Genomic DNA, 25,724 nt, shown 5'->3' with positions numbered 1-25,724 from the left:
CAAATTTAACGTACTTTCAGAATCTGTAAAAATATTGAGGTGTTTTCGTTGAAGTTTCCGAGTTACAGAAAAAAAAACTGAAAAAGAAACGTCAAAATGTTGTAACGTCACGTCAGAATGTATCATATATACATACATGGCGAAATCCAGTCTTCAATGCGCTAAATTCACAGTCTCATCAGCAAAAAAACGAAACTAAACTATTGGCACTACGCCCCCCGGGGCATGGCCTTCCTCTAACGTGGGATTTCTGCTCCAGCGCCTCTGACGAGACAGGAGAAACCGGGACCGACGTTTTACTTCACCATCCGATAGAAGCTCAGTGGATAAGGCGGGAATCGAACCCGCGTCTCATAGCATCATCGGGATCGGCAGCCGAAGCCGCTACCCCTGCGCCACGAGACCCACCATCAGCAAAGTGAATGTGTAACTAACGGTCCTAGCTCACATAAACATTTACATTTTTAATTTTCTGAGATATGTGAGTCCCGTGTACATGACGAAGACCTTGAAAATGGAGATTGACAATTATGAAAATAATTAAACTAAGTAATAAAAAATACAACTAAAGTTTTAAAGTCAACAAGCATGTGTTTTTAATTTTTTAACCAAAATGTAAATGTAATTGTAAAAACCCGATTTAATATCACCAGAGGTGAAATAGAGCCTTTCTTGCAAAATTATGAAACTCCGACAAATATATTAGTGCAATTCATTTTTCAGAAACATAATGATACCACCCATTGAGAATTTGACCTAAAACTTCGAATCTTTTTAGGCAAAACCTCGAATGCCATTTTTTTTAAATTTCAGATTTTCAGGTACATGATGGGTCGCAAGATAATTATATTTAATTAAGAAAAACATATTGGATTGACATTATTAGAAAAAAATAAAGGGTACTCTGTCTTTAATGTAAGTCTATGACTAACTTGAAAAAATGTGTATCGATATTGCACTTTGTCGATCTATTATGAGAAGCCTAGGGCGTCCAATTTCGAATTTCCTGGGAAACGGGAAAAATATTTTTGAGATCCCGGGAATTCCCGGGATCCCGGGATTTTTTTAAAACAGTCATAAAATCAAGCAATCAAATCATAGAATCAGCTCAATTATATTAATTGGTGATAATGTACACTTCAATCTAAACATAGACGACAGCTTTTAAATAGCTTAAGGGGTTACATAAATGTAAATCGGCATAAAAGTCAGATGTTGGTATGAGAACACATTTAAACTGTTTTAAATCTATTTTCAAGACATTCAAATATATATTTTCATCTATAAACAAAATAATTTGAAAACTTTTGGTTGTACCATTGCCGAAATATAACAATTTGAAGTTGGCAGTTTCAAAAAATGGGTGCCACGATATCTCAACACTGCTTTGACCAAATTGACTTATAATTTTGGTGAACACTCGTTAAACTGGTTCCGTGTGCCCGACGAAGGCCGATATTCAAAAAAAAAAAAAAATTTAAATGAGATTAAAATATTTTTATGTTTTTCATATAAAAGCTAGAGAGCTTTTGATTCTTGCATTTTTCAAATAAACAAAAATTACAAAATCTAGCACCGTCATGCACACGGGAGGTCTTGTGAGTCTTTTCCCCAATTTCAGCCAATTTGGTCCATCCTATCTTGAGAAAAAAATGTTCACAAAGTTGACAGTTTGCTTTGCGCATGACAAAATTTTGTGTTAAATCGTTTCTTACTCAGTTTAATAATGAAATATCTTCATTAAACTTTTAGGAGTGATCATCTTTCAAGTGGATTCAATAAATTTTCTATACTAAGTTTTTTGAATTTTCTCCTTAAAAGAAATTAAAAATATATATGTATTTTTTTATTCTGCTTTGGCCAACTGGGGAAAACCGGAACCAATGTCTGAATAGTTTAATATATTTTTCCAATTTTAAAAATTATTCATATTCATTAATAAAAAATATTTAAAACACTAGGAATTTTGTGAATCTGTAAACTCAAATTTAACCATTTTCACTAATAAGCCAAATTATTGCTGATATATGCCGAGTAAAAATTTTAATGCTTTTATATTCTTATCGATTATTATGTATTCAACTATTAATGTATTTCTACAAAAAAATATATACCAGGCCAACATTTGATTTTTTTTTCTATTTCGGGAATTCCCGGGACAAATTATAAAAAATCCCGGGATTCGGGAATTTCTGGTTTTGGAAAAATCCCGGGATTTTTGTCCCGGGAATTCCCGGGATGGACGCACTACAGAAGCCAGAAAGAACACTTTCACGCGCAGCGTAAAACGCGCAAGCGTAAATGTGCTGGCGTTTATGCTTCGACTTGACGACTTGTCGATCTTTCGAGCGAGAACGAGCCGGCACTTCGAATTTGATGTTCAGTATATGATTCTGTATATGAACAACCAAAAATTTAATAGGAAAAATAGGGTAAAAATAAGACGTAAAACACTAATATGGCTATATCTCTGGAAATAAATTTTGGAAGAGCTCCAAATTTTGGGCCCAAGCAGTTTATGGCGCATGTTTTCGAATGGATTTTTGTTTGAAACTGAATTCTTTAAATTTTTTAGTGTTATCTGTAAAATAGTCCAAAAAATTCCTCGAAAAATGGCTTTGACCACATTTACTTGTTGAAAATAGTGAATCGAAGAATAAAATGTTCGTCTCCGACCCCACGGCTACTAATCTGGCTTATAAAAATTGTGGGTTTTACGAGCGGTTTCTCAATGATGGAAGACACAAATTTTTTAGAGCGGATACAGACATCGCTCAAGTGGGTCTCGTGGCGCAGGGGTAGCAGCTTCGGCTGCCGATCCCGATGATGCTATGAGACGCGGGTTCGATTCCCGCCTTATCCACTGAGCTTCTATCAGATGGTGAAGTAAAACGTCGGTCCCGGTTTCTTCTGTCTCGTCAGAGGCGCTGGAGCAGAAATCCCACGTTAGAGGAAGGCCATGCCCCGGGGGGCGTAGTGCCAATAGTTTCGTTTTTTTCAAGTATTTCAGAAAAAGAGCTCTCAAAAATCAGACTTTGAGTTCCGGGTTTTGGACCAAAATTCAATCGAAAGAGCAAACCTTAAACCTTTCTTTTGTAAGAAAGGCAAAAGGCAAAAAGTCAAACGCTCTCAAATAAAAGTGCCGAATCCAGACGATGTGAAATTTGTTGAGAAGTTTGATCAAGTCGTGAACAGTCAGTTGGAAAGATAAATTCGAGTGAAATTGTAATGATTGTAATGGAGAATGATTCTGAATGATCCCTCACCTTTTTTGAAAATTTGAAATTTACTCTGTATATAAAGGAAAATCACACAGCTCTAACTTTTGAACCAACCCACTATGGGGTTTCAGGCGGCCATAAATCGAAAAACCGACATACTCTAATTATTTTGTTGGTATTTGTTTTTTTCGAAAATAAACATTCTAACTAAGAAAAATCCGGAGATCGAATGTTGTAGGTTCAAAATTCACTGAATTGCAGACCTTCAAAGGCAAAAATGGTAAGAAAAAACATGAAAAAACATCTTCAAAGAGAGGTGGATTTTAACTCAAGAAAAAGGGGAGGGAGATTGAACGTAAATCAGAAACTTTAACATAGCATAAACCGCCATTCCGTGCATCAAATAGACAGAGCAAGAATATTAAAATTCACCACTTTAATGCATGTGGCCTCAAATATATGAAAAAATCGAAAATATTTTTTTTTTTGGAAAAATATCAAAATTCATTTGTTTTTATTATACTAAGTACAAACAATAGTCAAAAAAGTCACAAAAAAGCAAAAAAATATTTTTGGCCGATCGCTTATATGGAAATACCCCATAGTGCAATCGTCTGATCAATACCAAAATTTACTCGAATACAATTCATACCAAACGCTTTCGGTCAAGAATGGGCTGGGACTTTGAATTAGATGTTCAGTATATGATTCTGTATAAAACCAAAAATTTAAAGGAAAAAAATAGGGTAAAAATAAGACGTAAAACACTAATAAGGCTATATCGCTGGACATAAATTTTGGAAAAATCAGACTTTGAGTTCCGGGTTTCGGACCAAAATTCAATCGAAAGAGGGCATCTAAACCTTCAATTTAGTAATAAGATTTTGTTCTGGGACGATTCCTCGCCGTGCACGAATTTTTTAAGATTTCTGAGAAAAGCGTTTTTCCAAAAGCAAACCTTAAACCATTCTTTTGTAAGAAAGGCAAAAATAGTCAAGAATTATATTTTAGAAGAAGGAATACTCAAGCCAAGTTACTTTAAGGTAAAATGCTTCACATAGCAATGCAAACCATATTGTATAGCCCAGTATCGGTGCAATATTGCAATTTTCTTCTAAAAGCTTTCATTTGCCCCACCTTTCATTAAAGTGCCGTACGCTAGCTTATCAAACAAGATATCGAAAGGTCGCGTCGATAAGAGCCCATACATGGACCGTTTTGCATAATTTGCCAATGAGATTAGTGGACAATTGAAACCAGCACGGCAACGCCTACTTTGCATTTTTCTCATTCCCGCTACTAATCATATGTTTGCACACCAGAAACTATGCGCTCGATGACATTAACCTGGAAAACTCGTTTTCTGGCGCTATTTTTGAACCACGAGACGGCTGTAGAACTTGACACGCGCTATTCGCCCTTAACAACAAGCACTGTGGAACCAAGGGGTTTCCAGCATCAAGGATTACTGATCAGTCTAAATGGAATTACCAGGATTACTGACAATATGTCATGAATTACTTTGATTTCCCAGAATTACTTAGGATTTCCAGAAACCACGCAGAATTGCTCAAATTTATAAAAATAACTTGGAATTACTGCCTAGCTTCCAGCATATTGAGAATTGGATCGAATGACAGCTGTCAAACGCACAAAACCACGGGCTTGGCAATAGTACGTCCATCCCGGGAATTCCCGGCACAAAATTCCCGGGATTTTTATATGTTATACGGGGATTTCCCGGAATTAAACAAAAATCTTAATTTGACGTGGAAATTACATTAGTATTACAATTAATTAGTTTAAACTTTTCTAAAATTTTGCATAAATTGGTACCATTTTATTTATTGTTATTTTTGTTTTTTAGACATCTTAAACCAACTTTGAAGCTGTTTTAGTCATGTCATATAGAAATGAATAAAAAAGAAATATTTATAAGATACTTATTTAATTTGAATTAGAAATGTGGTGCATATAAAATTCATAGCACAACAAAGAACAGCAAATTTTTTTTTAGCTATCTATAAACTGCTATCCTTCAGTAGATTTATATTAATAGTATTGAGCTAATTCTATAAATTTAAAGCTTGAAAATCATAACAAATATAAAGAAAACAAAGATTTTATGATCTTTTCAAAAACTAAATACATCCCGAGAATAAATAAATATTTTCCCCGTTTTCCGGGAAACTCAAAACCTGGAAAATTAGACGTCCTGCTTAGAAATCGTCGAACCATTGGGTAAATATCAACATCATTTTGACAACTGAGTTTGGCGTTTGAGTGCATTTAAAATTCAAAGCACAACAAAGAGCAAAAAACTCTTTAAAGCTATCTAAAAGTGCTATACTTGTTTAGATTGATTTTAATAGTAAGTTTTCAAAAATTTCCCGGGATAAAAATATATTTTTTCTGTTTTCCGGTAAACTCAAAATCCGGGAAAATTGGAAGCCCTACTTGGAAATCATCGAATAATGTGGTAAACATCAACATCAGTTTGACAACTGATTTTGACGTTTGAGTATTTTTCATCCGAATACATTTGAATTAGAGAGCATCCAAATTTGCGGACATTCCGAATCCGCTCTGTACTTATTACAACCATAAAAGGCATCAAGGAAAAGCATAATGCATTCTGCCGATTTACCTTTAAAGAATTACTACCGTCAGTGGGGGTGACTATGGGTCAAAAAACGATACACCTCTGGTAATTTCTTAATAACAAAAACAATTGAAATAACATCGAAAATCTTTCAACGTAGATTTGTTCTTAGATAGTTTACTAACATTTTCCCAAAACATGGTGAATTTTGATGAACACTACCTTAAATGCCAATAGTTTGAAAATTGACCCAATCTCACCCCTTAGAGGGGGTGACATTGGGTCAAATGAAACTAAAGTGATGCTCAAAAAACAAAAACAAATCATCCAACAGTGTTTTTTGTTCGAGGGAATCGTATTGACATGCTACAATGTGTGAAGTAGAGATTTTCAATCATTTGGGTACAAAAATATTAGAAAAATGTTTTTTCGAGAGGCCATTTTTGCCCAAAAACGTACCTCAACTTTAGACAGCTGCCAAAATGACAGGATTTGTTCTAGAAACGAGATTTTTTCAGCGAAGTCCTCTTAAGATGTCCCCTACACAACCCTTTTAACAGAATTCAGTTTCATTGAGAATAACCCGAAAAATGGTAAAATCCGTAAAAAATCACTTTGACCCAATCTCAACCCCCAGACCCAATGTCACCCTCACTGACGGTAGTAGTTACTTGAATTAATGGGAAATACACGAATTACTGAGTAACTATGGAATTACTCGAATTACTACGGAATTACCAGGTAATTTCAGAATTACAGGAATTACTGCAGAATTGCGGAGTAATTCTGGAATTACTGAATTACTTACTCAAAATCCGAATGATCCCGTATTAGCTGTAACTTTGGTTTCTTACATGAAAATTAATAGGCAATAAATAGAATCATAATAAGTTTATTTTTTATTATTTTATGATTTTATGAAGTATGTTTTCACAAACAAGAATCATGGAATTACCAGGATTACTCTGGAATCACTCAGTAAATCCAGAATTACAAAATTACTTGCACAAAGTCCAAGTAATTCCGGATTAGTGACCAGTCTGACACGATGCTGGAAACCCCTTGTGTGGAACAACAACAACAACAAAAACAAATTGTACTTTTCGTTGTAATACACGATCGTTTAGTATGGTGCAGTGGCAGGTCTTGACTAATGAATGCACAGCGCTTGCAAATTTTATTAGTACAACAATAAAGAAATAAGAGAACAAAAAAAAACGATAATAAATATTTTAAACATTTCAGCATTCTTAAACCATTTTCAAAAAGTACTGGCATCAATCGAACCATCGATCGTCAAGTGGCATCAGCTGAAACTGCGCGCGTGGATGAGGCCAAATTGGTCTAAAATTAGTCGGAAATTCACTTCGGTGGTTTCGATTTCAGGAAGAAAGCAAAGATACCAGGTCCCGAGCATGATATGGTCGCGTCGCATCCGACGTTGTCGTCTGTCGGTTGTCCTGACCTGATGACGACAGTCTCTGGCGGAGGTCGCGATTACGCGGTGGCTCATGGTGATGTTAGAATATCGGAAGATTTAGCATCTCATGCGAGTTGGTTCATTCAGTGCAAATTGTGCAGTTTGGTTTGCGAATTAAGATTTTCTTTTTTTCTTGCTTATTCAGTTTATTTTACTGTTTCATTGAAAAGTTATATTAATACAGGAAATAAAATACACTTTGAGTCGACTTTCAATATTTTTATTTTCTAATTTAATTGCTGTGTTGAATTAATATTCCGGTATTTGTTTACAACCTTTTACTTAGCTAGCTGTCACACCTCTCAAAACTATTTTTGTTACTAGCACGAAGCATTCCAATGTCTTACACGTGGAACACCAAGTTGTAATCGGTGTTAATTATACCAGGGCCTTATCATTATAGGACCTAGTACAACTAATTAATTAATTAGATTCTTTCGTAAGGTATGTTTAAACTTAAAAAAAAACTAAATCCTGAGTTCAGTACTAACTCAGCGAACTAATTTGAATGCATTTTAGTGTTGAAGTGCTGACGACTTACTGGAAAGTTGTAAAATTTATGCAAATATTTTGTTTACAAGTTCCCCTCAACTGACTGTTGCCAATCGAACCTGATAAGAAAAAGATCCCCCCAACCATGGAATATCGTCCACGTCTGATACAGAAAATCCACTTCCTGTGAGCAAACGATTCCCAACGGCCTCACCAGAGACTGTCTGCCGGTGGTTAAATGATGGTTGTTACTCAATGGTGGGAAGAAAAATCCCTGTTTATTGCTCATGGCCTATTTCCAGCGCATCGGAGACGAGTGTCTGTACAGTACAGCTAATCAGTAGTGCAATCCCGTCGTAGACGATACCGACAGGAAACAAAAAGTCCCTTTTCCTTCCCTTGTAAAGATTAAATAAGAGGCGCTTAAATGTACGGTATGGAGTGCATTACAGTTACGAAACGGGCTGTATGGTGTACAGTAAGTTTTTTTTATAGATTTTATAACAAATTATTTAAAAACCTCACTTTTCAAACAAATGATGCGTTTTTATAATAAATATTCACAGTTCATAAATTTTAGCTTGTCGAAATAAGAACTTAGGAAAAATCTGTACGATAGAGATAACCCTCTAGTGCCCAATTTTTTTTTCGAAAATATTTATTTTTCCTGGAGGTCATTTTGAGTAACTTTTGTTCTACGAAAAACTTTACTTCTCTTGTTTTTCTTGTTTTAATTTTAGTATTTTAATTTGCGTTTATCTTGTTTAGTTTATGTTTGTTTTTAGAAATATTTGGCCCATTCTACCACCTTATATAATTACATTTTGCCTATCAATTTTTCACGTTTTTACAGTCATTTTTTCAATTTTTTGTATGTTTTTTACATTTCCTGCTATAGAATGGCACCATCTACATTTAAATTGCAAAAAAAAAAAAAATGCGTAGAAGCATAGTCTGGGACAGTACAAAAATTACTGCATTTACTGAAAATATAGGAAATGATAGTAAAAACACAGCCAAAGTGTACCCCTGAAAATGAAAGTTTTAAAAACTTTGGCAAAGTCACATAAAATAAGTTAAACTTCCAACCCTGAAATTTTCTAAAATTTTAAGAGTACTTCTTTCCAATGTCCCGCCCGTGTGGATCAATCGGACCACGCACTGGACTCACAATCCAGAGGTCGTCGGTTCGAATCCCGCGGCGGGCGCTCTAAAATCTTTGTGAAAATATGGGTATTCGGCGCCGTCGCTCCGTGCCATACTTTCATACACTTAGGAGCCCAGGGCGGCGAAGTCCTTGTAGATAAAAGGAAGACACTAGTGGTTGGTACTAGCAATGGTGGCCGACAGCTATAAAGTCAACTTCGTTTTTTCTTTCCAATGTTTTATAAATATCAAAAACCGGTTGGAAAATTGATTTTTGGCGGTTTTTTAGAACGAAGCCCGTCTAAAGATGGGGTTAGGTTGTACAGGGATAATATCAAGCATGTAAGAAGCATTGTAAGTAGTCTATATAAGTTTGACGAATGAACAAAAATTTGTTGAGTGATCAATAAAACATTTCATTCTTAAATTCTATTACACATAATTCATGTATTTTTATATATTGATCCTTGCACTTTAACTTGGATTTTTCCCGCACTATTCTCTCGCACTTTTGACAACAAGAACTCGAAAAACCAGGCAACCAGTTGTTGTTTATTTACATTTCCAATCGTAATGTCACATTTTCAGTCTAAATTGAGGTAAAACTACATCATAAAAGAGCTAATATTCAACCTTCTAAAATTACACCATCCAAATTTATACTATTTGTTGCTGTGTAAGATGTGGAGCAAACCGTTTCCTAAGTTGCTTGGAAAAATATCAAAATCAAAATCAAATTATTCACCAGCAGCTATTCTCAACCTTCTTCTAGGCCGGTACCCCCTGCCATGTAAATCAAGTAGGCCCGGTACCCCCGTTGAGAATCGATGCTCTACAGCATTGCCTTGGCGTTCTCGATTGCGAGATTCCTACTCGATACTAGGTGTCCGAAGGCTTGATTGTTGAGGCAATTGCAAACCTCTTTTTACACCTTAGCTTCCATCCACCCCGGGATTCGAACTGACGACCTTTGTTAGTCCAACTGCCTACCAGCGACTCGACCGAGACAGGACTCAGGGAGACGATCTGGACTGAGCTAACGACCTAACCTTTTTAGGTTAATCCGGGGCCAACATTTACTTCTCGTCCGACGGAAGGCGTGATCAGACAAATCTCGTCTCAAAATTTGCCACCGGGACCTTCTGGGATCGAACCCAGGCCGACTGGGTGAGATGCAATCACGCTTACCCCTACACCACGGTCCCGGCTTGGAAAAATATATTTCTCTTAATTTTTACTAAGACACGTTTTTCAGTGGAGTTTGGTGTAAGGTGTCGAAAGGATTTTTTGTGGCGTATTTAAAATTCCGAAAAAAACGTATTTTTCATAAAATTGAAAATTGTTTAAAAACTACTTCCATTTTCATCACACAACAGACCTTTTTTGAAAATTTTGTTTAAAAATGATCTTTTGAACGTTTTTGTGGCTCCTACATTGCTAGATTGAGAGATTTTTTTTCGGGGTGACGTTGATTTTTTTTTTGCAAAATGAAAAATACGAATTGAACACACAGAAACCCCGATGGTTTGACACCAACTGTTTTCAAACGATTGGGGTCACACCCTTTGACACAGAGGAGCGGTCGTGGCTGAATGGTTACTATGTTCGCTTTATCAGCGCGAATGGTTCTGGGTTCGATACCCATCTGCTCCCAACGAGAAAGTTCTGGACTCATTGAATTTGGAATTACTGAAAAAACTTCAAGCTCACGGCGGGGTTCGATCCCCTGTCCTTAGGATTGGGAAGCTAAATGCTTTCCACTTAACCGTGGAGCATTGGTAGCTTGAGTAGGAATTAGACTGGTATAGTTGAATCCAAGAATAGGACAAAGAGTCAAATTGAATGCAAGTTGAACATCAGAACTCAAACAAGATTGCATGCAAGATTTGCAAGCGCAGTTGAAATTGAATCTAAAAATACCTCGCTATAAATAGAGTTATCTAAGCCCGCTCTCACGCACACTTGCACGCCATTTGTTTTGCTGACCGGTACAAAATTTAACCTCAATCTTTTTCGTGTACGTACACGCAATACATGCGCACGTAGATAACTCTATAGCCTGGGCGACTGATAGAATTCGTCAAATAAGAGATGAGAAGAATTGAAAGCATTCCCATTAGAAATGAGAACACACGAAGAATTCGAACAACAATGCCAAAGGTCGTTACCACTCGCCTAGGGTGGCTCCTCAGACCATTCACCTTCCCAAAAACCGTCCAACTCCAAGCGAAACTTACTTGAGGATACCGTGGAGATTTTCCCTTAATACTCTTAAAAAAGTGGAGCATCAACACTTCCCGTCTTCCAATTCCCTTTCCTTGTCCCTGGTGCGCGGTGGAGATGGGAGCGGCCGGCAATGGACGGCTGCCATGGTGGTGAGAATCTGGTTCAGGTGGAATTGGTTCTATTCCCAATTATCGATTCCTAGGCAACTTGAGCTTAGACAATCATCACATCACATGGCGAAAATCCAGTCTGCAATCCGCTAAAATCACCGTCTCCTAGCGAAGCGAAGCGATTGGGGTCACACCCTTTGACACCTTCTTTACACAGAGTTCACACTTACTACCAAATGTTTTGTTTGATAGTATGTGTGAGACCCGTGTAAAAAGTGATAGTTCATCACTTTTTAGCCTGACTTTGTCAAACCAACGCGTACAATGGGGTACAACCCCTGACTCAAGGCGGTTTCAAAAACACCCAAAAAGCAAAAACTGGAAATTTGGTTTATTGAACCTTTTCAGAAAAAAAACTCCAGAAACTAAAAAAGTGTCAAACGAAAAGTGACCAACCACTGGAGGTTGAGTGTACAAACAAAATGGTATACACTTAAAAAAATCATATAACATTTGACGTAATCGTTAATCACAGCTATTATTTAATCGTGTAATCGTATTTTTGATGTAATATTATGATTATTCTGACGTAAATCAAGGAATTTCGTATTGATGGAGCTGTACATCATTCGAGATCTAACATTATATCATAGATGATCTGGTTGTACGTTTAATTTAATGCACATATTTGGAGCATCAGATTTGATGTAATTTTACATCAAATCAAACCCGATTGTGCAGAGTGATGAAACGGTAAAACAACCGCCATGTTCGACGTCGGGAAAAAGCTGTTGCAGAAACACAAACGTTTTCGTAAAGATTTTGCTCAGGATCTTTCGCCAGAATCTGCTATCAGGTGCCATCAAATCTTAGAAATATGTGAGTTTGAGCTTATTGAAGTGCAGTTATAGTTTTGATTGAAACAGTTTATAACAATTTTTGCATTTTCTAGCTTTCTTTGAAATAACCCCAACAACCAAGCCGAAAACCTCAAAACGACCGAATAAAAACTTTTTTTGTTCAATAGTAGTGTGTGATCCAATCCAATACCCGCTAACCGGTAGCGAAATTATGGGAAAGTATAATTTGTATCAGCCTTTGTATATGCCGAATGCTGATACAACTTATCTCAGTCCCGGGTATTAGGAGGTGATAGCCCTCGCGCTGCTTCCAACGACCCGTTTTAGAATGACAGAGCTCCTTGCGGTCCAATTCCGAGGTCGCTGGGCATTGTTCGGCCCCGCCTAAACATAGAAGCAAGCATCTGAAGGAAACTCGATCTATATTTAGACTTCCAATCCCATCAGGCAAATCAGGGATCAGCGCGTATTTAATATGAGAAGATAACATGTTTCAACACTACGGACCAATTCAATGTTACAATGTAAACCTTCTGATGGCCGACTGCTTAGCGATCCAGACCACCAATCCAAAGGTGCGAGTTCGAATCCCACCTGATTCATTTTCGTTTTTGTTCATATTCATAGTTCAAATTCCTCATTCCAAATTTCAAAGGCACCGGCCGGGATTTGATCCCTGAACCTTCTGCTTGTGAGGCAGAAGCCGCAACCATTAAGCCATGGAGCCGGTATCAACTTTTTTTTGTTCAATTTGTCATGAAAATACAGCAACAGATTGCCGGAATACAAATTCGAGCTGAAACCATTGCTAAACTTAGAGTATTTCATTTAAAAGCTATTTATTACACAGCAAAAAATAATGTAAATTTGGAAGCTGTAATTTTGGAAGGTTGAATATTACCTCTTTTATGATGTAATTTTACCTCAATTTAGACTAAAAAAGTGACATTACACCAGAAAAGTGGTAAAATTTCGCATTTCCAGAGAGAAAATTACAGTTTTTTTCTGACATAAAAGATGTACCCCTTCCTTGATGTAATATTACCATGATTTTTTTTTCTGTGTACCCAAAAGGTTCCTAACATTATTTTTTTCATTCTCTGCCATACAACACTAATATATTTTAAAACATTTTCGAAACAATCACATTGTAGAGAACAGTTTTCTGAACAATTTCCATAAAAAAGTATCAGTTTTGGTTCAATATAAGCAGAGATATGCCCAATTTCGTAAAATATAAACTGACTTTCTCCAAATTTTGTGGATTTACTTCCCATTCAAACGATGAGCACTGCCTACTTTGATATTTTTTAGGATGAAAACATTTTGCTGAAACATAAAAATAATATGAAATTTTTATGAAATTTATTGAAACTACTTTATTAGAATCATAAAAAACTCAGTAGGCGATGTTCATCGTTTGATGGCCTATCTACAATCACTTTACTTAGAAAATTGTACTTAGCGTAGGAATTTGAATCCATGCAAAGGAATCTGATCTTCCACAATGATAAAGTAAGCAAATTGGTGACTTGACGTATGGTTTGGAAAATTTCAAAACCTACGGCAAGTTGACGTTTCTATATCAAAGGTAAACAAACAACTGCATAGCAACGTATAACAGCCCAGCAAGTTTGCTAAGTTGATTGTAGATGACGACAGTAAGTTACGTACTATTTCTAAGCAATTTATCTGTTCTACGCAACTTAACTATTCTAAGTAAAGTGATTGTAGATAGGCCATGAATGGGAATAGAGGAGAAAAGCAACTCGCGACAAAATTGTGAGGCTAGGAATTTTGACAGGTATGATTTTCATAAAGTATTCGCCTCCTATTCTCTCCCACGGCAAACTGGGGACAATGTAGCTGACAAACTAGCCCAAATTGTTAAAGTCACTCACAAAATGAACTTTGAGTGACTTAAGTTCATTTGTGACGTCACGATTTTCTCCTCTATTAAATCCACAAATTTTGGAGAATGTCAGTTTTTATTTTACGAAATTGGGTATATCGCTGCTTATACTGAACCAAAATTGATACTTTTTTATGGAAATTGTTCAGAAAACGATTCTTAGAATGTGATTGATCCGAAAATGTTTTAAAATATTTTAGTGTTTTATGATAGAGGATTGAAAAAATAATGTTGGGAACCTTTTGGATACACTCAAACCCCGGTGGTTTGACACCAACTGTTGTCAAACGAACGGGGTCACGTTTTAGTTTGACACCCCTTTTACACGGAGTTCACACACACTACCAAACGTTTGTTTTTAAGGTGTGTTTAAGCTCCGTGTAAAAAGTGACAGTTCGTCACTTTTTAGTTTGACTTTGACCAACCAACGGGGTACAAACTAAAAAGTGTCAAACGAAAAAGTGACCAACCACCGGGGGTTGAGTGTAATATATAGAATTTAAATGAAATACTCTAAGTTTAGCAATGGTTTAAGTTCGAATTTGTATCCGGGCAATCTTTTGCTGTATTTTTATGATAAATTGTACAAAGAAAAGATTTTTATTCGGTGGCTTTGGTTGTTGGGGTTATTTCAAAGAAGGTATAAATCTGGTAAATTTTGGTTGGAAACTTTTAATTTGAGGTCAAATATGTAATTTAAAGTTGCTTGGCACATTCATCAGGAATTTGATGGACATGAAACCATCGATTTCCATCGACTTTTCTGAAGAAAAATCCCAGAAAATCGAAAAAAAATCTTCAAAAAAAAAAGTTGCTCTAGACCCCCGACGAAATATTTCGCCGGACCCCGCAAAATGTCGGGAAAGAGCCCTTCTTTCATGGTGCCAAATATCAGACTTGCTGTTTTTTTTTATCTTAAGTTTGTTCTAGGAAACACACTATGGACCGTATAGTACTTTTAAATTCAACGTATTTGTAAGTTTTGAAAATAAAATCTAAATAAAAAATAAAATCAGTCCATGATACGAGCTTATACCATTTTACCCCATCCAGCCCGCATTTCTTCCCGGTTTCCCCAGCGCAACACCAGCCACGTGGCGCAGCTTGGTCTCGTCTTCCTTCTCTGAGTCAGCCGTCGGCGACGAAAGGAAAATAAGGGCCTTTACCGGCCTAGCCGGCAAAACACACATCAAACCCCGACTAGCGACGTCGTCGTACGTGCCTCCCCCGAGTTGTACTAAGTGATGCCGCCGTCGCGACGTCATACATCATACGTGTGTGTGTGTATGAGTGTGCGAGCGCGCGCGCGCCAAAGCCAAGAACTTTTGCGCGCGCCAAGACGCGAGCGCCGTCCAGCAGCGTGAGGCGTGTCTAAGCAAGTAATGTATCTAGTATTTAAAGTACGCCCGCCGGGTCAGTGTTCCGCAATAGTGGCTCGTCCGTTGCAGCGGCTCATCAGCTGGAAAGGAAGACCCAAGCGTGTGAATCTTTAAAATAGTTTTGGTCAAGTTTCCAAGACGATTTGTGCAGTTTCGCTTCGAGAACGCAAGGGGTGGAAAGATTCTCCGGGGGCTGCGAGGCTAGTGAAATCGGCAGGTCCAAGTTTTGAACTGTGAACTGTGCTTGGTAGTTCGGCTGATTAGCTGTGAGGAGTTTGTAGTAGGCGCTGAAGAAGTGTTCAACGGAGTACTACGATCAGTACTGCGATAGTGAAGAATCAGTGTTATCTACACGTTGGGGATAGTTAGTTAGCCGATTTCTTCTAACGAAAGTGCTAGTAAGTATCCAAATCGTGGCATGGTACAGAAAAAAACTGCAAAGTGAATTGAAAAAATCAAAAAATATGAAATTGAAAGTGCATGAAAGTTTCATCAGTTTTTAAAAGTCAATGAAAAAAAAAACAAAATTTTTAAAACTGTGTTTGATTCCATTATCAAATAAACCAGGAATTATATAGATAATTTTAACAAAAAGTTATATCTAATCTATCTAATCCAGTGGTTCTCAACCTTTTTCGATCCATTCTCCCCCTTGGCTGAATTCTATGAACTTCATTCCTGCCCATAAATTTTTGACTAATTTGTATAGTTGCGCAAATGGCATAATTTTGGCATTTATGTTGGTAGAATGATAATATTACAACATAATTCATTTGATATGATCGCTATAAAAGTAATACATATAGCATTTTTTCAAACATTTTTCGTAAGTTTATATTTAATCGAGTGTAGCAAAAATTACTTTTAGGTGGGCATTCAGGGGTTTGTTGCGATGGGCATACTGAGCCTAAATCCCAATTAGGAGCTCAATTGGACGTAACCTTGCATTTGAATTTTAAATGGGATTTAACTCGCAAAAAAACTTTTTTTTAAATGTCAATGTCAGTACCGTCATCTGGGGCGAATCGGGACTACAGCCTGAATAGGGACAGCAGTTTTTAGAGCATGAAATTTGAAAAACGATGCACTATTTTAGATGTTTTGTGTCTGTTATATCCGAAAATAATAAAAAATATCCAAATATTGTACAGTAACAAGGCTAAAACAGCTATCCCAATTCACCCCATGTGTCCCGCTTCGCCCCAGATAACGGTACACTTGACTTGCAAAATATTGGTAAATGAACCAATGAACCAAAACATGATTGCAATTCTGAAGTTTTTTTTTTAATAGGTCCTATAAACATATGAAACATAATAGTTTATAGGATCTTTAAAAAAACTCTAGCGTTGAATGTTTATTGAAATTTTGAAGAAAATATTTATTTTGCCACCTGATTTTTTGGGCCTTGTTTCAAGCAAAGTTGAAAATTCACTGAAATTCATTTAAGAAAATCATTTTTTAAATTATCTGATCATGTTTGATAGGATGAAAAAAAGCCACAAAATTTATTTCGAACTTTATCTTTAAAAACATGCTTAAAAATGTTTTAAAAAAATTTCATTAAAAAAGCATGTGTAAAATAATATAAAATCATGTGTCCATTCATGAAATTTTCCGATCTTTTTGAAAAAAAAATATTTTCAAAAATTTATAATCAAGACTAACAATTCAAAAAGTCCAAACATTCAATATTACGCCCTTTTTTTAATTTTACGAATGTTTCATATTATAACATTGTAAATCGGACCATTAGTTGCTGAGATATCGACATTGAAAAATGGTGGGCTGTTTGGGTGAGACTTAGAAAACATCAATTTTCCTGGTTTTAAACCTTTGCATTGCAATATCTCAGCAACTAAAGGTCGTATAAACAAAGAGCGAAAAAGCAAAATATAGAGAATTTTCTCAGCTTTTCAAAAATATTATTTTCAAACGTGGGCAAACATGGGCACTATTTAAAAAAAATCAATAGCTGCGACTATTTTGAAAAAGTTACATAAAAATGGCTATAACTTGAAAACGGTGCACCTTATCAAAATTTCACCAGAGTACTTTTTGATTGCAAATTCAATTTTACATCGGAAAATGAAATTGAAAATTTTTTGCGACCAATATTTCCATTTCATGAAAAAAAAAAACTCGGTCAAAGATTTTTTGCCCATCCTGGAAATTTCTGAAAAGTTGGCATTTGATGTCCTCTAAAACATATAAAAAAAAATAAAAAATAAAAATAGTGTTTTTTTTGCAAATCAAGTTTTAGTGACAAAAAGTGAAATTAAAAATCACCAAAAAATGTTTTACCGTGTATCATTTTTTTTTCAGTGTAGTCCATATCCATACCTACAACTTTGCCGAAGACACCAAATTGATCAAAAAATTCCTTCAAAAGATACAGATTTTTGTAATTTCACATATCATTTTTGTATGGACAGCTTCCAATTTTGTATAGAAAATTATATGGACAAACTAATGATGCAAAATGGCTTCTTTGGGCATACCGAAGGGATCAAAAAAAGTTTCAGTCGGATTAAAAAATACAAAAATTAAAATTAAAGAAAAAAGACCGATTCCGTAGAGAACTGCTTAGGAGCATTTTTTTTAACTTTTAAACGTAGGAGCATTTTTTCTTATAAGTTATGAGAATTTCAAGTGAGCTAAAAATATAAAAACTTGTGGTTAGTTTCCTTGAGAAATTCCCAGTGGCACGCGTTCCCAAGTGATTGTCCATCGGTAAAAAGTCCAACTTAAGTCATCGGAATCGCATCAGCTGTAAATCGGTATAAATATTTGAACACTGTTCGCAGTGGTGAGTGGAAAAAACATCAGGCTTCAATTAAATTTATTGAGGCTATAGTAAAACGGACTGATGTGTGATGACATATTATGTGTGTGACGCTAGACGTTCGCGCGGGAAAGTGATCGATGAGTGAGATATATGATAAATGGTGATTTCCGCATGAGTTTGGATTCCCTGTTAGTTCCCACCATTATGATGGGAAATTCTGATGTGGATTTTGGAGGGACTTTTAATTTTTAATTGATCCAATCTAGAAGTGCCTCATAGGACTCTCTATTTGATTCTGAGATAATAGGAATGCGTGATAGGTCTACTTAAATAGAACTGCACATCAAAAACCATCTTATCGGGTCACGTTTTCTCCTATCGGTTCTTTCGCCGGGTTACATCAAACAATAAACTTGCTCGAGTTGATCAAAGTAGGTCTGCCACAGGAAACAAAGCAGCTGTCCGATTGTCTTAAGGGCACGTGCCACCTAGACATGAGATGCAATCTTAAAATTTAATAAAGAAGAAAACAACAAAATAAAGATGACCTTCAACTACGACGATCAGAGCAACGTGTAGAATTGACACACATTTACGAACAACGTACAATAGCGCCCACAAAAGAGAGCTTGCAGAGCCATCTGCTTGGCAAAATAGAACCCTACACGATTCAATCTTCACCGTCGACGAATGGCAAAAACTAAACTATTAATAATTGCCCACCGAACCAAAGCAACCCGCGCACAACCTGCTTCAGATCCAGATTGGCAATTGAAGTTGCTATTCAGTGGTCAAAGCCCACTGCGATGCGATGGTTCATACAGCCAAATTTTCGCAACGATCGGGCAGGTATTAATTGACTTAGCTATGCTGGAGTGAGAGGACCTTGACGGTAATGTCTGTCAAAATCTTAAAATAAATTTTGAACTTTGCACGATTTGAGCTGTACACTTATTATTGTAAACCCTCTGGGTGTAAAAAGTTTGGAATCAACAACATTTTCTTATGAGAAAAGTTAGATTTTAGGTTTTTTTTCTGAGTATTAAAATAGTTTTTTTAGAATCTTCTTAAACGTTCTGTGAAGTATAATTGAGCCCTTTGGTGGAATGATATCTATTTTAATATCACGTTTTTTTCAAAGCTGTAGGTGATTACACTCGATAAAATGTTTGTAAACAAAAACAATTTCCACTTTTACACACTCAAGCGAAAAAATAACGGCCAAAAATAATCATTAGGAAGAGAGAAGTCGCCAAAACTGGTTGAAAGTTTGTGTGATTTGACAATTAGGGTACAACCGAGGGTACAACACATATAATTTGCAAATATAGTTATGTTATGAAATTTTGTTGGTCGGTGTAATTTTATCATTCTAGAATAAAAAGAGACAAACAAGCAAAAAAAGTTACTATAAAAGAAACAAGTAAAGATAGGAGGTGGTAGATAAGCTAAATACTATCAGAAACAATCAACTAAACATAGTAAACGTACAAAAATAAAACAAGAAAAAAAATTAAACTACAGAAGCAAACTTTTTCGTAGAACAAAATCACAATATGAGCTCCTGAACAACAAAATCCAAGATGGCGGCCAGAATGGCGGTGATGGAATATTGAGAAAATGCATTTGATATGACAACATCAATCAACCACTCAAATTTTATTGAAATTAGGTCGAAGAACACTAACTTTATGTCAAAAGCAAGAAAATGGAAAAAATACCAAAAAAAAGTTGATTATCCGATGCCCAAACATTCGAACTTCGTATGATCGAAACTTTGGATAATCGATTATCGCTAATAAGAAACTTACTCAATAATAAATATTAGTGGAAAATTTATGTAAAAGGATTTCAATATCATGTGCAGAAATGGGCATTTTCCCCAATTGTTCAATTTTGGACTTCTTTACATTCGATGATTAGCTGCAAAGCCTTGACTTCAAACACTGAGGTTCAGTCTCGTACGAACGCGCGCCCGTACCGGTCTACTTGGATTCCATTGTGGCAGGCCGGTTTTCGTTTCGATGGCACCCGGTTTGGCCATATATCGCACGTTAAAAAACATGTTTAGTTTAGGGCAATAATTGAATGGGAACGTACGGTTTAGGTATGGGAAAAGAGTCGTTATTCGGCGCGTGGTAATTTCCTGTGACGCTACCAATTTGTTGATAGTTGAGTCACCATTTTCCATTGGGTTCAGTGTAATCACTTCAGAGTTGCCAGTCTGGTGGATGGCATCCCGAGAAATGCATCGACCTTGAACTTGAATTACTTAGAAGCTGTAATGAACAACATCATTTAGGTATGCGACCAACGGTTTTGATTTGTACAAATAAAATGAATATAAATCAGATCGTGAAGACACGAAAGGTTCCCATCCATAATAAATGTAGCGTGAAAATTATGCAACCCTTGGTCAGGGCCTACTTGACCATCGAGTTATCTGTGCTGTTGGGCATACCCTGGTATGCAGTTCACTGCACATGGCATGGTTTAGATTAGAGCGCCCACTTCGTATTGTTAAGTAGGCGCCGGTTAACTGACCGCGTGGTCACTTGGATATTCAAAGTGGAGTGGAGGAGTTGAACGCATTCTAGGGTGAAGATGCGCGCCAGTACTTACTTGTTCCGCGATCGGATTGCGTGTGTTGAATAGACGTTTCTGCTTGTCAATTGAAGTTTCAATCCAATTTAATCTAAAAATATGTTTGCTTTTCCAGAAATGCGGCTTGCCCGGTGTGTCCAGCAGTGGATTCTGCTTAATACGTTGATTCTGCTGCCCTGGGTCTCGTGTAACAGTAAGTTAACATTAAAGGATCGGTCAACCAAAATTTAACGTTTTATTTCTCACAGAACTCGACACCATCCCGGACAGTGGTGAAGATTTGCCGCGGCTGGGCGCGCGGCGTTCTGTGTCATTCCGTGAGGATGTTCACCACGAAGAAGACGGCGAGGGTCTAGTACGGCCGCTGTACCGTCAGCGGGTGCCACCCATTTCCAGCACCACAAGCGTCAATCGGGATTTTTACTTTCCGGGACCGACCACGCGTCGACGCGTAACGACCGTTCCCACTGGAAGCAATCCGGACTTTTACTTTGATTATTTGCGCGATGAAAGCAGGCAGCCTGGCAGATCTTCAGGAGCCGGTCGAGATCGCCCGAGGGCAGCCGCGGGTGGAACAGAGTTTTCCTATAACGAGAAGGATAAAAATGGCCCAACCAATTGGTACCGGATTGCACCGCAGTGCGGTGGGAGGTACCAGAGCCCGATCATGCTGAACACGAGTTCGGCCATGTATGTGAGGAACAAGCGACCACTGCAGCTAGTTGGTCAAACGAATCTACCGCAGGCAATTCGGCTGCAGAACGATGGACATTCTGCCAAGTTTACCTACGTCTGGAACGAGGGTGATCGGCCGTACATCCGCGGTGGTCCGCTCAAGACCAAATACTTCTTCGAGCAGTTCCACTTCCATTGGGGATCGAACAATACGCTCGGGTCGGAACACGTTCTGGACTACCATCGGTTCCCGATGGAGCTCCATTTGGTGTTTTACAACGGACTTTATTCGTCCTTCGAAGACGCCCGTAACGAGGTGGACGGTTTGGTCGTGGTTGGTATGTTCTACGAGATTTACGACCGGTTCAACGAGCAGCTCAACACGTGGACACGCTTCCTGCAAGAGGTCATCACGCCGGAATCCACCTTCACGATCCAGTTCATAGACACCTTCCCACTGTACGAAGTAATCGGGGATGTCGAGTGGCCGTACTTTTCATACGAGGGAAGCCTCACCACGCCACCCTGTCTGGAAACGGTCACGTGGATTGTGTCCGCCAAGCCACTGCTCATAACGGCCAAGGAAATACGCGAATTTCGCAGGATCCGCACACGAAGCGGAGGCCTGATGATGAACAACTTCCGTCCAGTTCAGAAACTGTACAACCGAAGGGTGTTTCGGTACTGAAAAGTTGCATTTTGAGGAGGAGGGTAGCTGAAAAGCTGGTTGCAGTGCATCGAACGCCAGCTTCATTTTTAGTCAGAAAACGATCAACATTCGTACAGCAAGGTCTCATTCCAATTCAGTATCTCACAACGATCGATTTCCTTTTGTTAGTGTAATGGAATAGGATTTAAGATGTGTAAAAAGCATAATTGATTCCAAAGCAAATGATAAACCAAATATTAATACTAATGTTAAAATTTATTTTATTAATTTAACTTTATAATTGAAAATCAATCAATCAATGTACAGTATGCATGTTAACATTATCATGATAATTTTATCTAAAAATACATTACATTTTTGAAGCAATTGAAACATCTCGTTGTTTGGTTTAATTATTAAAAGAATCCTACGCGATAAATCCGAAACATGCCGTTATTTCTCAAGGGAATACAATTTCAATAATAAAATTTTATGATGCTATTGCAAATATTTTTCATTTTTTTTGTCAACATCAACTGTTACAGTTTTTTTTTATATCGGCTCAAAGAATCATGCGGCAAAAAAAGATTTTTTAAACTTCTGAATTTCTACGGAAATTCAGAAGTTGGTATATTAAGCCTTTTAAGCCCAATTATTTTCTCGAATATGTTTAATTTTCCTTCGATTAGGAGGTTTTTGTGAACAACATTTGTTCTACAAAAAAAAAAAATAGAAACTGTGCAAACAATATTTGAAAAATTGTTTAAAGTCCAGTAAAGCATCATAAACATTGACAATATCCAGTTACAAAGCACGAAATAAATGATTTGAAAATCCTAAAAAAATATTGAATTATTACAGAGAGGGAACCGAAAGCTAAGCAAAATACAAAATAACTTGAGAAATGGGATTATAAAAAACAGAAAATTTGGGCTGAGAGCGTGCCCAACAACTTTTTAGTAAAAAACGTGAAATGTTCCTGAAAAGTTTGATTTTGCTGAAAACCACTAATCTTGAATCAACCTGATTTTCAACTAAATCAATAAAACAAAAAGAATGTACAAATAAAAATTTCACTAAAAAAATCTAAAATGGTTGAAAAAGTTCAAATCATTAAAAATTTATAAAATTTTAGATAAATAAATTAATTTGTTCTCGATTGTAAATTATCTTTGATTGATAATTATTAAATGTTGTGCTGTTGCTGCATAATGAAAAAACATTAGTTTTTACTGTGCACAATTATTCTTTTTTTTTAATTTGAAGAGGCATAATCATTTACTACACGCCAAATCAGTAGAGCCATATTTCAAAACTCCAGGATAGTTTTTGAGCTGATCCAATAAAATGAAATCTAGGTATTAATTATCAAATCCTGCAGACTTGAAAAATATTAAATTTCAACAAGTTTTAGCTAAATTTATCAAGATTGAGGATTTTTTTATTCTTTGTTATAGAGTTTAAGATTTAGGATTAAATTCTGAGCAATAATCTGAAAATAAATATTATCGTTTTTATGCAACATATCAAAATATTCAGTCAATTTTATTTCTTCAGTAAATTTATATTCAACGAATCTGCGTAGGAAACTCATAGCAAATAAATCGATTAGTACACTGAATTTAAAATTTTAGTTTACCCTAGCTTTTAACATTTTAATGTGTTAGTTTCTGATTTTTTAATCATTATATTTAAGCCTCCAATTGCAATTATTGAAACAAAACACTTTGAAGCAATCATTGAAAAAAAACATCAATTTAAAAACAAATGTTGATAAATTTGGGAAGGGCGTCAAATTAATGCTTCGCCAAGTAGGCCGTGAACCCAAGGTACGGCTCTGCCTGCTGAAGAAAATGCATTTTTAAAATGTTTAATTATTTATATAAATTGTTGAACGTGTGAGTTAAAACTTAATGTAAAAAGCATAGTAACATAATATTTTGAACAAACAGAAATAAATTGTATTCTACACAAATAGAAGCAAAGAAGATAGATCTGTTGTAGGCTTTAAAGCACTTTTAAGAAAAAGGTGTGTAACTTAATTTGAAGTTTTTTTTCAGTTTTCTTTTCCACACAGCTTTGTAGAACATAGCATTTTTTTACTCGCACCTTGCCAATATACAGGATAGGGATCAAGTCTCTCCTCAACATTCCATGATTCGATTGAGGTATGTACCTACAGGCAATTTCTATTTGAATTTTTGTCACGTGAAAATCTTGTTATATCAACTTGACTACTAAATTAAAGTCAGCTTCCAGCAAAATCTTCTTTAAAGTGTCTGTTAACTACTCACTGCAGCAAATAGTTCCACAATATTTCAGTTTAGCAAGGGCAGCATCTAAACTAAAAAAAAAATGAAGTTGACACTTCAAACGTAATCGCAGCATTCTAAAATTGGATGCCGCCAAACAAAAGAATGTTGGAGAGCGAGAGTGCGGGCAGCAGGGTTGCTAGGTGAATTGTGTACATTTTGCATGAACATATAAATAAAATAGGACAGAACGGGAACACTGATAGCAACAAAATTGCAGCCGAGTGAGGGTTCGTGAGAGATTTGCGACCTGCCAATATTAGGACCAGCGGGCGGTGGAAGATAGAAATGATGGCACGGAATTAGAGGCAAAATAAAATATTTTGAAGTGCTTTTTAAACAACTTAAACACAATTTTAGTATAAAAATCAAAATGCAGATTAATTCTAAAAGAGTTGCCGTTTACACCGATGCTGTTCGTTTTCGGCTAAAACGTAGAATTATGCTATTTCTGTTGTCAAATAGGTTTGATCCCTGACAAACCTGTCAAACATACATGCATTTCCCCTAAATGGACAAAACTTGCTTAAATTTGGGCGTCAATTGTCGAGATATACAAACTTTATGTGCATTTTTGAAAGATTCGAATTATTTAGTTATATAATTTACAAACCTTCGTCTTATTCTCAAATACTGTCATACCGTAATTATATCATTAGTAAAAACTCAAGAAAATAATTAAATGTGAACAGTGCCCGGCAAAGACAAAATTCCATGTTAGGACAAAAAACTAATTTCAGCCCTAATGTCAATTCAACGTGACAGCTCTGATTGATCACTTGCGTGTTGGTTGAAAAAACTTGATTTTTTATACCTCGCGGCAAAATGAAAAATAAAACTGTTCCACACCCACAAAAGAAAGTGCCCGAGGGAAATATTAATTGAAAATAATCGTCTTCTTGGGAACTGATAGCCTAATGTGCAATTTATGCAGCGGCTTCAGTAACAATAATGTTGCACTTTTAGTACCTTTTGGGAAGCATGAAAAAGTGTATTTAAAAACTGCAGAGTGCGTTTGGAAAATTATTGCACTTTAACAGTTAGTACAATGCAACACGTGTTGGCAATAGTTTTGGCTTTCTGGTTGGGTTTTGCTGGTTGCGAACCACGTGAGTTATTGTTTAATGGCAGACGCCTTTTATGGCGATTTTGACCGTTAAGTATGGCAGTGTTTGATAATAATATTCAAGCTTATTGCAGCTCAACTTCCATTCTGGAACGGTTTCACACAGTCGAGAAATGCCTCCACCAATAATTCCACCGGGGGC

General features: G+C 36.5%; 1 protein-coding gene across 4 annotated transcripts in view; it reads left to right on the top strand.

Annotated features, from left to right (window-relative positions):
- Positions 1-22,537, top strand: part of LOC6037480 (vesicle transport protein GOT1B) — a 45,584-nt gene extending 23,047 nt beyond the window's left edge. Inside the window, exons 1-3 of one of the 4 annotated variants that reach the window (XM_001847335.2) lie at positions 15,490-15,826; positions 20,936-21,013; positions 21,069-22,537. In XM_001847335.2, the coding sequence (XP_001847387.2) occupies positions 20,938-21,013; positions 21,069-22,183 (1,191 nt within the window). In that variant the 5' untranslated portion in view covers positions 15,490-15,826; positions 20,936-20,937 and the 3' untranslated portion in view covers positions 22,184-22,537. Of the gene's footprint in view, positions 1-15,489; positions 15,827-20,165; positions 20,519-20,935; positions 21,014-21,068 lie in introns of those variants that run through there. The other 3 variants (XM_038257138.1, XM_038257147.1, XM_038257158.1) reach the window with 3 other exon arrangements.
- The last annotated feature ends 3,187 nt before the right edge of the window (positions 22,538-25,724 follow it).

Source organism: Culex quinquefasciatus, chromosome 1 (genome assembly GCF_015732765.1).
Source record: "Culex quinquefasciatus strain JHB chromosome 1, VPISU_Cqui_1.0_pri_paternal, whole genome shotgun sequence".
Lineage (NCBI taxonomy): Eukaryota > Metazoa > Arthropoda > Insecta > Diptera > Culicidae > Culex > Culex quinquefasciatus.
The sequence above is the reverse complement of the archived record's forward strand: the minus strand, read 5'-3'. Positions and strand labels throughout refer to the sequence as shown.